This window comes from Chiroxiphia lanceolata, chromosome 1, assembly GCF_009829145.1.
Source record: "Chiroxiphia lanceolata isolate bChiLan1 chromosome 1, bChiLan1.pri, whole genome shotgun sequence".
NCBI classification, from domain to species: Eukaryota; Metazoa; Chordata; class Aves; order Passeriformes; family Pipridae; genus Chiroxiphia; species Chiroxiphia lanceolata.
In genome coordinates, this window is record NC_045637.1 from 147,697,757 (window position 1) to 147,712,053 (window position 14,297).

A 14,297-nucleotide genomic window follows, 5' to 3' on the forward strand; every position below is an offset into this window, starting at 1 on the left:
GGAAAATATCAGCAATTCAAAACTTCTGATGGGTCAAAGCTCCTGAAGGAGCACTTCCCAGCTGGACACCAGCTGTAGCATAGAAAGCCAGTACTGGATGTCAGAAACCAGAACAACTACAGCTTCCCTTCTCATGTCATGTCTGGTCCTTCTGGTTCATGTTCCGTGAAACTTAAAACTAATGGCAAGTCAAATCCCTCTTGTGTGCTGCCTTAAGATCCCAGTGCAGTCTTGACATAGACAACTCCCATTACCTCCTTCCCCAAACACGGTGTCGAGTGTCTCCTGACTCAGAGCCAAACCTCTGTACTAAAGGTCTATTCCAAGTGGTCCAACCCAAAATACCTTTTAACAAAGGGACTTGCAGCTTCTCAAAATATTAAAAACTGTACAAATCTGCAAGCTTACATTCCAAGAGACTGTATTTTTATATGAAAACGGGTTCTTTCTCTTTGTAATGCAGTTTAGTGGTGTCACAGCTATCTTCAGAAGGAAACTGGGCTACAAGATACTCTATAACACCAACACTGTATCAATATGAATTTTGCAGTATAACATTTATGATGGCAGAAAAATTCTCCTTTGAGATTTAACAAGAGTGACAAGCAACATCAAACGCTGTGCTTTCGGGGTGTTCAGGAGGAAGCAGCACTTTTCTTCAACATACAATTTAAAAGTCTCCTGAGGAAAGGGAGAAACCTGTTCTGCAATTTACAAAGAATACTGTATTGCACGTTAGATCCAAATTATCCACAGTGAAGTAAATTCAATTTAGGTAAGTATCTCTTCATCTTTCTGAGGATTTTATTAGAAACCCATAAAAAGTTCTACCTGCGTCTAGTTTGGTTGCCACCTAAAGTCCCTCTAGTTGCTATGTGTGTCCACATGTGCCCTTTCACTTTTCCAGTAACCAAATACGCCCCAAACAGTTCAGCACAGCCTACCTCCTAACCCCCAAGCCATGAAATAGTCTGTCTCTACAGGGACCATCCTCACTGGAGGTCTGGGAGGACAGGGTTTATTGCTTGTTTTCAAAAAAGAAGTTTTTCTGTGAAAATACTACACATTTTTCATAACCAGAATACTGACCCCCCTTGCCATGGGCACAGACACCTTCCACTAGAGCAGGTTGCTCCAAGCCCCATCCAACCTGGCCTCAAATACTTCCAGGCATGAGGTATCCAAAGCTTCCCTGGATAACCTGCTTCAGTGCCTTACCACTCCCACAGGAAAGACTTTTTTTCTAATATAAATCCACCCTTCATCAGTTTTAAGCCATTTCCCTTTGTCCTGTCACTCCATGCCCTTGTCCAAAGTGCCTCACCAGCTCTCTTGCAGCCCCCTTTAGGTACCGGAAGGTGCTCTAAGGTCTCCCCAGTCTTTTCTCCTCTCCAGGCTGAACTGCCCCAACTTTCTCAGTCTGTCTTCATAGGTTAGGTGCTCCAGCCCCCCTTATCAACTTCATGGCCTCCTCTGAACTTGCTCCAAGATTTTCTTACAGTTAGGAAATTAATGTCCATTTGTGAAGTATTTCCACAGTGAACTCCTGCAGGTTGTGGCAGGCAGAGTCCTTTTTCAACAGCATTTACATTAGTGCTGCTTCAAAGGTCTTGCCCATTTTGACATGGTACCTGGGAATTCAGACACCATGGCTTCTGCAGCTCCCTTATTCCACTTCAAATAGTGCTTCCTTCAAACAGTGGGATGCAAATAAACTGCAGTGCCACTCTCCCACTTCTTAAAAAATTATGGACCATATAGAGCAAGAGTTCCTGTATCCAGGGCTCGGTAAAGGGCTCCCTCAAGAACTTTTCACGTAAATGCCAAAATTCTTGGTGTTTGCAATTCCTGACATATTTAGATGAAAGGCGCTATAGAGCTTTCAAGTAAAATATTTTTAATTAAATTTGAACATACACACGCAAGTAGAAACAAGTACAAACATCAAGCAAACTTGATTGACAAGGTTACATTATCAAACAAGAATCATCTCTTTTTCCATACTTAGAACTCCACATTCATCTCACACTTCTCAGTTACTTGAAATATGAACAAAGTTGTCCATCTTCCATTTCATTTTTGCAATCCAACATTTTTTGTGACAGGCTTTTCAAACAAAAGAACTTGCCAACCCTTTTTTCAAGCTTTTTGTATGAAGCATTTCAGGTTTTCAGGAAATTAGGATGACAAATAAGATACTGCTTCTAATGCAACAGGGAACATCGAGTTTTTTATGTATTTATATCTATATATGTATTTATGAAAAAAATTCATTGTGCAGCCTTCCACAAAGACTGGTGTGTTCTTGGTGCAGCGTAAAAACCAGCATTTTCAGGCCTTTGGGACACACATCTCTGAGCATGGCAGCTTGTTTTCTGGCTAGAGAGAAATCATCCAACAACAACATAAGATGACCAAATGATATAGAGATTTTAAGATACTATAATTTCCTATAGAATCTCCAACTAAATGGAAGTAATGCTCAACACATATTTCATACGATCTTAAGATATCTAAGGTTGCAGCTGGTACAAACCTGTTCTTCCAGGACTAAAACCACTCTGAACACATGGGCTTAAAGAATTCAATTGCATTTGGTACTAGAACTATTTACCAACAGACTGATCACAGAGAGCCCAAAGACCACCACAAACAGTCAAGGTGTTAGAAAACATGACTCATCAAGAGAGAGTGAAGGATATCAGTGCCCAGAGACAGGTAAGAGATCTTGAAAAAGAGAGACAGACACAAAGAGATATAAATTCTTTCCCATCTCTCTTCAAGCATAATACAAGTAGTCACAGATTCAAAATTACAGCAAGAAAACGTAGTTTGGTCACTAAGAAAATTCTCTTAAATGTACAGGTTTGATACTGGAATAGAAGGCCTAAGAAATCTACAATAATGAGATCTCAGAAAAAGGATGGACAAATCTGTCAGGAATACTACAGAGTTCATCTCCCCTTCAAGACAGTACATTATTTCTAGTCTTTTCACCCTTATTTTCTATAATTTTATGATGACATTTTGACATGATTGGGGTGTTTCTTTTCTACACTCTACAATCTAACTGACCTTATTCTTACATGTACCCTACAAGTGCCTGTATCAGAAATAGTGTGGTCAGTAGGACCAGGGAAGTGATTCTCCTCTTGTACTCAGCCCTGGGGAGGCCACACCTCAAGTACTGTGTCCAGTTCTGGGTCCCTCACTTCAAGAAGGACATTGAGGTGCTGGAGCAGGTCCAGAAAAGGGCAGAGAGGCTGGTGAAGGGTGTGAAGTGCAAGTCCCATGATGAACAGCTGGGGGTGTTTAGCCTGGAGAAGAGGAGGCTCAGGAGAGACCTCATCACTCTCCCTAACAACCCAAAAGGAGGTTGTAGCCAGCTGGGGGTTGGTCTCTTCTCCCAGGCAGTGACAGGACACTGCCTATCCAGCGACAGGACAAGAGGACACAGTGTTAAGCTGTGCCAAGGGAGGTTCAGGTTGGCTATTAGGAGAAATTTCTTTACAGAAAGGGTGATTAGACATTGGAACGGGCTGCCCAGGGAGGTGATGGAGTCACTGTCCCTGGAAGTGTTTTAAGAAAAGACTGGACATGGCACTCAGTGCCATGGTCTGGTTGACATGGTGGTGTTGGGTCACAGGTTGGACTCACTGATCTCAGAGGTCTTTCCCAACCTAACAGTTTCTGTGATTCTTTAGGACTGACCTCAGGCTCCTCAGCAAGCCAAGCAAATCTCAGATGTTTTAGTAGTAAAATATACCAGTATCAATACTCAGCAAATACACTGGACTCCTATATCTGAAAAGAAAATCTCTGAGGAAATGCCACACAAAACAAAGCACACTGGATCTATCAAAAGATATTTGGGTCTTCATGGGGAAAAAGAAAACTGACCCCAAAAAACCTCCAAAAGAATCAAAGTTCATACGCTAAACACCGCCTCACTTTCCAGGAACATAACACTTAAAAGAGTAATTAAAATGAAAAACTATTCATTGTACTGCCATTCCTGCATAAATTATATGAGTATTAGAAAGGGATGGGCAAATCAGTTTTGGGAGGAAGGTGAAGGGTAAGATTTGTTTAAACAAAGAAAAAAAAGCATCAACAGACAAAATCATTACTGACAGTACCAAACGTGTCACCTTGATACACAGGTCTGACATCAAGAAATGCTGAATAATTTTCTACTTTTTTTCCTAAAGTATAAGAAGCTATAAATTAAGGCATCTTACATATCCGGTAAACCACATGAGTTATAATATTCTTGGAATTTAATTAGTAACTCTTACAATTCCAGAAGTAAAATCCTCTCACAAGAGAATATTGTGGAAACAGATGAAAGGCCATTTTACCTTCTAGGGACTGAGGGATATTTCTAACTGAAGGTCAGAGATCTCTGTAGTACTGCTGTGCCCAGCAACACAAATAGACAGAAACTCAGCCTGGTAAGGACACTGTTCTCAAGAAAGAAACCATTCTCTTCTGACAGTATTTGGACACCACAGATCTCACCAATACAGCACAGTCCTTAACTGTTAAACAAAAAAACACCACCAGCAACACAAAACCATTTAATCCTGGTTCTACAGATGGTCCTACTAAATTAATAACAGTCTCTGCTACCAGCTTCTAGTTTAGGCCAATTTGGTCTAGACAGAGTTAGTACAGGTCTGCATTAGATCAGCTTCCTCAACTGAGAGCTCTCCTATGGTGTTGTCCATGGCTGGCAGGATGGAACAGACGGGACTTGCCAAGTCTCTACCAAAATGAATCCAATGAGATTCAAAAGGGAACCTACATCATGTCTACTCATGAGTCATCTCACTCATACAAGGGTATTCAAAACATCTCTGCACAAAAGAGCTCAAGAAAGAAGAAAGGGATTAGATGGAGAGCAAGGGCAGGGCTGCTTAGCTGCAGGATTGAGCCAGTGCACACAGGTAAGAGACACCAGGTATCCCTTTGGCCAAAGGCAGGGAATTAGAGGAAGCACTAACACATGCTTAGGAGAATGGCTCAGAAAAATGAGATTGGGCTTTTGCTTTATATATAGTGCTCAGGCAAAAGTTGTGAAAAAAAATAAAAGCATGTGGCTGGACTAAACATTAGCAGTGGTAACTAACTATGATCTGTGATCATGACAGTATTCAGAGTCCAAGCACCTTGTAACTATTCTTTTAAATCCTGTCAAAAATGGATAAGAAGATTGGCTGCCCTGCCCTGCTGCTCAATTTATTTTTTTTTCCTTGTGTAGTCAAAGAAACAAAGTCACAGATTCGGCTTGTCACTAACTGATTAAAAATTAATCAACTATCTTGATCAGTGTTAACAGCTAATTGCAAAGCTTGCTCTTATTCTCACAGTTAAGGAAACTTAAAATGTCCATGGCAATATGAAAACAGTAACAAAGGCTACATGTAAAGAACCTGGTTCACCTTGCTAAAACCTCAGTACTGAAAGTTAAGAAGGACAGAGAAAATCTGCTTCTGTGCACAGAAGGGTTACACATACATTTAATGAAGCTAATTGCTATTGTTTACTGTAAGACTTATCTGAAACATTTATGGTCTTCTAAAACAGAGCATTGTGATAATAACTATTTCATTGTGAATGCTGCTGTGGAGACTGATAACCATTTGTTATGAAGAGTTGTATACAGTTGTGACTGGCATTGTTTTGTTTCACCACATAATAAAAGAAATCGTGTATGACTGCTTTATTCAATTATTCATGACACACAAACCTGTCATACCTCTTGCAGGCCACTGGGATTTCTGCAGACATACTTATATATAAATATTTTTAGCTCAACAGAATCAATTTCTTTCAGCTTCTCACACTTTATTCCTCTGTACTTAAGTCGCCACCTCTGAGGAATTAGAGCTGACAACAACCTGACGTGCAGGATGTCCCTGTAGCCAATAAGGCCCTGTATGTTAATACTTTGAAAGACCTCATAGTCATTACGCAATTCACCATTTTAAGCACATTTAAGTTTTATGAGCTGTAGAGAAACATTTACAAAAATTAGTTAAGACTTCAGCATTTCAACTTTCTCCCTGTTTCTAAATGTAAAGCCTTAGCCTCCAAGGCCTTGTTCAGTCCCTGTTAACACACTTGCTTGCTTCATTACAGATTACACTTATGCAAGTTTGCCTAATTAATGCTCTGAATAATGTAAGAAGCATTCTTCCAGAAAAAAAAACCCTCCAATGTGCTATATCAGATCCTGCTTTCCTCCTCAGCATAAACCTGAGGACAGACCTCACACACTGATAATATGATCTCACTACGTCCCCTCAACAGAGTTTATTTAGAGCCCTAACAAACTAATTTCTCTTTTCATTAAGACAGAAGAAATTCAGTCAAGACTTTCTAACCAAAACCCCAGACCTTAAATACGCACACTGCCCTCAAGACCAGCATTGTGAGTCTTCCCCGACACCCGTGCTCAAGGGACACACTGCAGATAATAGACCCCTCATCAAAAGATAAGGAAATCTCATTTAGATGCAGAAGTGAAATGGTAACATTTTAAACCCAACCTGTAACAGAAAACATCCTCCTCCAACATACTGATTAAATTGGTTTCACAACACGCTTCCCAAGAAAGCAAAAACAATCCTCCCTTGAGTACAGAAACCACTAACACCAACATCTGCACACAACTAATTTAGGTGGCTTCACCTACCAAATAAGCAGGTCCTAGCTTTTTAACCAAACTTTAATTAAATACAGCCACCCAAATCCTTTTCTCTGAGCAATTATCAGACTGACCTATCAACCTTAAGCAAAAAGAGCTCAGTTGAGCAGTCTTTCAGACTCAAATTACAACTTAATAGAAAGGAGTATTATTTCAATTATTTCAATGTGATTTCAGTGGTAACTGCCTGGCAGTAAAGTGTTACAGGAAACATTAATTTTTTAATAACTGCTAATAAATTACAGTTCTGAAAATATCATATAAGGACTATTAGGTATGCTAAACCTGTTACTTCTCCCATCACCTTAGGCCCACTTTTTATTTTGGGATTACACAGAATCAAACACACAAAACCAAACCATAACAAGACACACATATGAGATGAGCCTTGGAAACTTACCCCTCCTGACAACTTAATCACCCTGACTTTGCTGCCGACATGAGGCCCATCACTACCACTGTTTGTCCGCTGCATGACAGTCCTTTTCACACCCGGCTTCTGCTCCTGGGGCCTGGCTGGTACCGAAGCCACTCGAGCCGTCTGTGTCGTGGGCAGCGACGCTGCAGCAGGTTTTGTCTGTAACACTTTCTGCGGCGCCTGAGGCTGACTCGGAGGAACTGTCCTAGTCTGCCTCAGCTGCTTCACTGGCTTCATCTGCTGTCCTTGATACTGCACATCCCCCACTACACTCTGGAGGAACTCTGTGGGTTTGGGTTGGATATTTGGAACTACCGTGTCTTGCTTTCTAACAAGGAGTCTGTTTTTCACGTTGTGCCTGGTGTGCAAGCCGGAGTGGGGTATGTAGGGGCTGCCGTTGGTGGGGAACTCGGAGGAGTCATCCTCGTGCTGCATGTAGGACTGCTGTGTGGAAGGCTGCTGCTGCTGCTGCTGTGCAAGTCTTTCCAGCAGTTCTCTCTTTCTGGCACCAGCCTGCTGCTGCCGTCTCAGCTCCTTCTGCTTCAGAATTTCTTCTCTTAGACGCTTCTGCTCTTCTATCTTCAAACGATACAACCTAGTTTCTTCATCTTCGTCTGGATACTACAAAGGAAAATGCAAATGAATTTATAAAATTCTAAACAGAATACTCAGCTTGGTCAAAACAACATTAAATTGTTGTTTCAGATGTTGTAAAGCTGTAACTCCGAAGAGCTTTTTAAATTATCCCTGATACCAAACCAAGGCTATTAGTGGAGTGTATCTGCTGCTAAGGTTTATTTGCTATTCATTACAGACAAACAGCTCAAATCTGGTTTAGGACTTAGATATACTACTTCCTAGACAGAAAAGCTTTAATACCACTTGACAAATCTGATCAGAATACTAAAAAAAAAAAAAAAAAAATACAAAAAGGTTTGACAAATTGGAACTAATTTAAAAGTTTCCAAAACCAATTAAACTATTAATATAATTCAAGATATCAAAATATGTTTCAAATAGAAGGTAACAATACAGAGGCAACCCACTGTCACACAGGTTTTATCTTGCTCTTTTCTGACAAAGTAACAAAAGGTAGGGTGGTAAATGACCTGAAAGGCCCTGATTAGAACTATTGATTTTTCTCACAGAATTTTCAGCCTGATCTCAAACTCATTTGTCACACAATAATTGGTTATAATGAACAGCACAAGTCAATCTCTCTGACCTTGAACTCATGCACTCTCTTCAGAATCAAAATGTTGCCAAATGCAGTGTTGGAATATTAATGGTATATAGAGAATGCCTTTAATATTCCAGCCCTGGGCCTCTCTGAAAGTACTACACACCATCAAATAACCTTTCTAAAGATTCTTCAGCTCTGGCAGAACGAGTTCCTATGAAAAGCTGTATGAAAATGGACAAGAGTCAAGGAAATGCAGATTCTCATCATCCTGGAAAAGACATCAAATGGCTCTTGCAATAATATCACATGCATTTTTCAAAATTAGGAAGCATGCTTTTTCATTATATTACTTCTTTTTCTTTTCAACCATTTGAAATATGAAGTTAGACTTGTACAGAATGCTTAGAAATGGTAATGAGCACAATATTCTACTCAAGATATATTAATCACCACTAATAAAAACAGGCTCTATTAGTGAAAATACTTTGCAGGTTGGCAAATGAAGGCAAGAAGAATGCTGAAATATTTCTCAAAACCTGGGAGTCTGTGATGAACCTTTATGTATATTGTAGGAACTGGGTGCAAACAGTTGTCAACACAAGTGCTGTTTTTTGCACATATGGAACCCAAATGTGTCACTGTTGGTTTTGCTGTTTTGTTTTTGTTTGGTTTTTTTTGGTTGTTTTTTTTTTTTTTTTTAATATTTAGAGTGCTTTTAATTGTGGTGCACCCCAGAATCCTCCTCAAGCCAAGGGATCTATGCAGATATAGAAGCCTGGCAGACTCATATCTGCACTTATAGAATCCAGATGTACAAATCCTGAACACGTGTTCCCTTCAGCTGTAACTGCTTCTTCCCTGAGCAGGTTTTGATAGGGATTATTTCCACAGTTACTGAAAAAACAGCTCCATGTCTCACATTAGAAGTCTAATTAGAAGCTTCTAATTAGAAGTCTAACCAAAAGCCTAAAAAATGGCTAAATAAGACTCCAACAAAATTGGACTTATAAAATTTGTATTTAATTTCTGAATATGGGCTGTAGTCCAGGGATGAGGTCTAACACAGTCCTTTGCATGAGAATGCTCTAGATACACTAAGTTCTGATCGATCTTTATACTTTTTGGACTATAATAGTGGTGATTAATGTCTAATCACAGTGACAACTAGATTAGAGGTCTGTGTTGACAGATGGCAAGAGGAACATACCTCTACAGGAGGAAACACTAATATTTCATCTTATACTGACAACTGAAAATGCTGACTGTAGTAAAAAAAAAAAAAAAAGAATATGACCCTTATGAAATACAGTGAAATGTTAATACCCTTAAAAATGGTTTGCATAGGATGACAAAACACAAATAAGCTCTGGCTAGGAGGAGGATGTGCTGTTATGCAGATCCTGATGCAATTAATAAAGTTTGCAGTCATTTTCAGAGACACTAAATATCACAGTTATTGAAATTGTCAGAACAGAAAACCCATTCCACTTAATGAACTAGTTTATTCACTTGCTTTGTTTTAGATCAGAACATCCTACAGTTTATCTAAGCAAGCTTGATGGATGTCATGAGCCAGTTCCAGGTTTACCTTTGGAGGTAACAGTCTATATTTTTTTCCCTTCCTGTTCAATTGAGGTTGACAATACCACCCCAAGTCTGCATGAGACCAGCACTTCTACCAGCTGCTCTTTATTATCAGGGATTTGCTTGCTCATTTGATCACCTAACAAGTTCTGAAGGCCTTGGGAGATGCAGATTATGATGTGGTAAATTCCAAACACTAACTCAAAGGTTACACAGCAGCACAGAGATGTGCACTTTGCAACATACTTAAATGAGTCTTGCCAGCAGTCAAGGAATGAACATCCTGAGGGACTCTGACTAATACGTCCCTGCAACAGTCCTTGGAAGATACATTGACTTCAACTACTTCAACATTAAACACAAAAGACAACTGAAAAATTGTTATAATTTTCACATCCTGCATTTGGAAGCAACATTATCTGTAGGTGAAGAAGCAAAGAAAACATAGAATACCTGTTTTCTTGGATAAACCATTAATGCTTCCCATGTTTTGTGTAGAAAGCTCCATAACATGAAGAAATAGTACATTGTATATAGTTCCTCCTTTTACAGGAGGCTGCACACTACAAAAGGCCGGAGATGCAAATCAGTTCCCTCGGTTTTGTGAAGATGGGTTTTTTTCTGCCAGGTTTTGAGAGTTTTAGTTTCATCTGGGGTAGGTTTGCTTTTCTGTTTTTCTAAGTGGAAATTCTCATCCATCTTTGAACAGTTCTTGAACACAGTTTCACTGAGGTCTGAAGGGAAAACTGAGCCTTAGCTGTAGGTTTTCTTCTGCCTTAAGGACTAAGGCAGCTTTGATGGAAAGTACCAAAAGAAAATGTTGCTGGCTGCTTTTCTGAATCTAGCTGAAGAGTACTATAAGAGAAGCAGGAGTCCTACATCCTTCTCCAGGGGAACCTAGAAAGGCACTGCTAACTGAAGAAGAGGCAGCAAAGACATGCTGTAAAACAAGGGATTAAACCTTCTACTGAAATTTAAGTCCTAGTATCAGTAGCTTGCTTTCTGTGTAGTGAAAAAAAAAACCCAACAACCCAAACAAAGGAAAAAACCCAAACTTTTTCAGAGATCTGCAGGATTTATTACCAGTTAATAGAATTGAATGCTGAGTCATAAGAACCAGACACTGTAAGTGTTCTGGTTTGCTATCAAGGAACAAAAAAAAGAATGGGGTAACCAGGCTCACTTATGTCCCTCAGTAGAATGGGTGCAAGAACACAGTCAAAATGGTTTGATCTGTGGCATAAACACAAATCTATTCAGCAGGTTTGCCTTTATTTTTTTCATTTGTAACAATAAAAACATAAGAGGCCAGAACAATTTTGTCAAAAAAATCATGCCAAGTCTTTGTAAATGGTACAGCCAAATCCAAAGCACACAAAGGAGGGCAATGAGGATGGTGAAGGGCCTCGAGGGGAAGCTGTATGAGGAGCAGCCGAGGACACTTGGTCTCTTCTCCTCTGGAGAAGAGGAGGCTGAGGGGAGACCTCACCACATTTTACAGCTTCCTCTTGAGGGGAAGAGGAGGGACAGGCATTGATCTCTGTTCTGTGGGGAACAGGGACAGGACCCAAGGGAATGGCCTGGAGCTGTGCCAGGGGAGGTTTAGGTTGGATATTAGGAACAGGTTCTTTCCCCAGAGGGTGGCTGGGCGCTGGAACAGGCTCCCCAGGGCAGTGGTCACAGCAGCAAGGCTGACACAGCTCAAGAAGTGTTTGGATGATACTCTCAGGTACATGGTGTGACTCTTGGGGATGGTCCTGTGCAGGACCAGGAACTGGACTCGATGATCCTTGTGGGTCCCTTCCAACTTGGCATATTCTGTGATTCTGTGAAATTGCATCATCTGGCTGCTTGTGTTCAAACCCACAAAATATCCCAAATAAAGAGCACCTACATGTACACGTCACACATTTCACATTGCTGATAGAATCAGCTCGTGAACCTGAGAAAGGTATGAGACGCTACAAAACACAGGTGCAAGAGAGTGAAGAACAAGGTTACAAGTTACTTGAAGAAACACACTGCTCTCTTGCCAACTTCCAACTGGAAAAAAACTATGATAAGAATCTTCTAAGCACAATATAGGAGGTACCATTATAAAATCTCCTTTCTCCATTCTTCCCCTTTTTTAAACTCAAAAATGCTTAATACTGCCTTCATTCCTCTTATCCTAAGCTGACCTCAGCATGAGCACAATTAGGCCCACATCATCAAGACTTTCCAATTTCATTGACAAAACAATGTTTCAGACCGAGGATATACAAATTTAAATCTTAGAGAGTAAGAGCTATTCTAAACAGGCATTTAAGGTCAGCATTTTGCAGCCTCACAGGACCACAAGTGTTCCCTTAGTAAAGCAGAAATACAGTTTTTAATCTTCTAGTCACTTGCATTGGAAACCTTTCAAATATCTATATTTAAGGTGAGCAAAACCTCTAATAGCCAATATTGCTATTTCTTTTTTTGTGCTTCATGAATGACAGGGCACTCATATATAGCCACTGATTCTTTGGGAAGAAAGATGCAAGGAAAATATTAATAATTTTCCAGTTGAAGACACTTGTAAAATAACCTGCCCAATTCAGTTATGAGCAATACAGCTAGAAAAGATGACAGAACTTAACTCTTTCTCATCTTCATAGAAAGCAAAAGAACAGGGTGAAATTAGGTAATTACAAGAAAAACACACAAAAAGTCTGGAAAACATTACAATCTGGCTAAGGAGAGAAATGTAATAATGTACATTACAACACCAGGGAAGAATATGGTTAAATGTTTGGAAATGATCACTATTAGTGCACCAATCCTGTCTGCAGGAGTGACAATTAAGCAGCATCAGCGAACAAGACCACTGCAGTGGCACAGCCGAAAACGGACAACTGCTATTACACTGTTTGCAGCACAAAGCTCTATTCCAGGTCTGCTTTGGAAGGAGGATTCCAAGGTGCACACATTCCCACACTCTCCTAATTCTTGCCAAGTATGTACTTCTACAGCTAATAATAGGAAACACTAGGAGACATTTTTTTTTCCAAGACGACTCTTTTTTTTTATCCTGCTTTGCAAAAACTTGCATAGAACAGGTATCAAACTGTTTTTCAAAGATAGTTTTGAAACAGAAACAAAAAGAAAGCTTGATTTGTAATACCCCAAGAAGTCACATAAAGTAAGATTAGTTGGTTTGATAACTACAAGGTCGTTAGAATATGTTTAAAACATAAAACGGAGAGAACAAGACGACTGCTCTGGGTTTTTGGTTTGGTTGGGGTTTTTTTAATTCATTTGATTAAGAAGAATTAAAAAATATTCATACATTTTTCTTAACATTGTCAGAGATATTTCCGAACTAATGCCTTAATTTTCATATGACTACGTTACAGAATAATTTCAGGATGTTTTAGATGGGGAGGCCTGTAGCTGATTTGCTTCAAGACTTACCTTACTAATGACCTAAAGACAGAGGCTTCTCTGAGGCACATTTTCTGTGACTAAGATTATTCCAAGAGACCAAATTGAGGAGAAGGAGATTAAATACTTTTTCCAAAAAAGTGACAATTAAAAGCTGAAAAAAGGATTATTTTTCTTTTTACTTCCATTGAAAAGCAAGTGCACAGGAGGTCAAACACTGCTAGCTATGGGTTTCTTTTGTGCCTCATTTGTGGAAATTAGTTACGACCATCCCTAATACAAGAACAAGATGAAAAGGTAATCATGAGCAGCTTAGAAGGAAGACAGTATTACCACAATTAAAGCTTTCAACAGTTGTTGAAGAAAAACCTGGTCCATGAGACAAGATTCATGGTTAACTACAGCTATGAAGATTTACAGTTCTTCACAGAATAAGCTGAAAAAGTACACAGGGTGCATTTAGCCATCATGATTGAGATTAAAAGCACCATCAGTGCAATCCTACCCTCTCTCTCAAACTAACAGTGCTCATGGAGAGTCTTCTCTAGCTTCCAGGGAAATGGTCATCTGTTCATACTACATAATCCAGTGGAGCTGAAAATGCTGGTGTCTCTTTTTTTTTTATTGGGCAGAATACTAGCAGAGCATTAGCAGAGCAAACAGCATCATTTTCTTCCAAAATGGAAAGCTTTAAAGCATCTCCTATTTCCCCTCACATGACAAGGTTTCATAAAAGAGAGATTTTCTTCTTCGAGAGCAAGAAGCTCCTGCATGGATGCCCAAGGCCCTAGTGGAGACTGAACAAGCCTAAAGGAAAACAGCATGAGGAAGACAGTCCTCCAAATACTCCGTTTTTTTTTCCTTTTGAGCCATACAGTATCATAAAAAATGAAAGAGAAGAGGCTTTCTGATTTAGAATATGATCATCTGAATAAAAATCCTAATTCTGTAAGATGAAAATGGACAAAACGAGTATTTCAGAGGCTTGTATC

General features: G+C 39.6%; 1 protein-coding gene across 8 annotated transcripts in view; it reads right to left on the reverse strand.

Moving 5' to 3' along the window:
• The window catches only part of RBM33 (RNA binding motif protein 33), a 101,406-nt gene that overhangs the window by 25,350 nt on the left and 61,759 nt on the right, over positions 1-14,297 (reverse strand). For 7 of the 8 annotated variants that reach the window (XR_004355900.1, XR_004355902.1, XM_032682060.1 and 4 more), the window contains exon 15: positions 7,113-7,751. Coding sequence is in view for 6 of the 8 variants with exons in the window: in XM_032682060.1 (XP_032537951.1) it covers positions 7,113-7,751 (639 nt within the window). In the remaining 2 variants the exon portion in view is untranslated. Of the gene's footprint in view, positions 1-1,880; positions 2,380-7,112; positions 7,752-14,297 lie in introns of those variants that run through there. The other variant, XM_032682069.1, reaches the window with a different exon arrangement.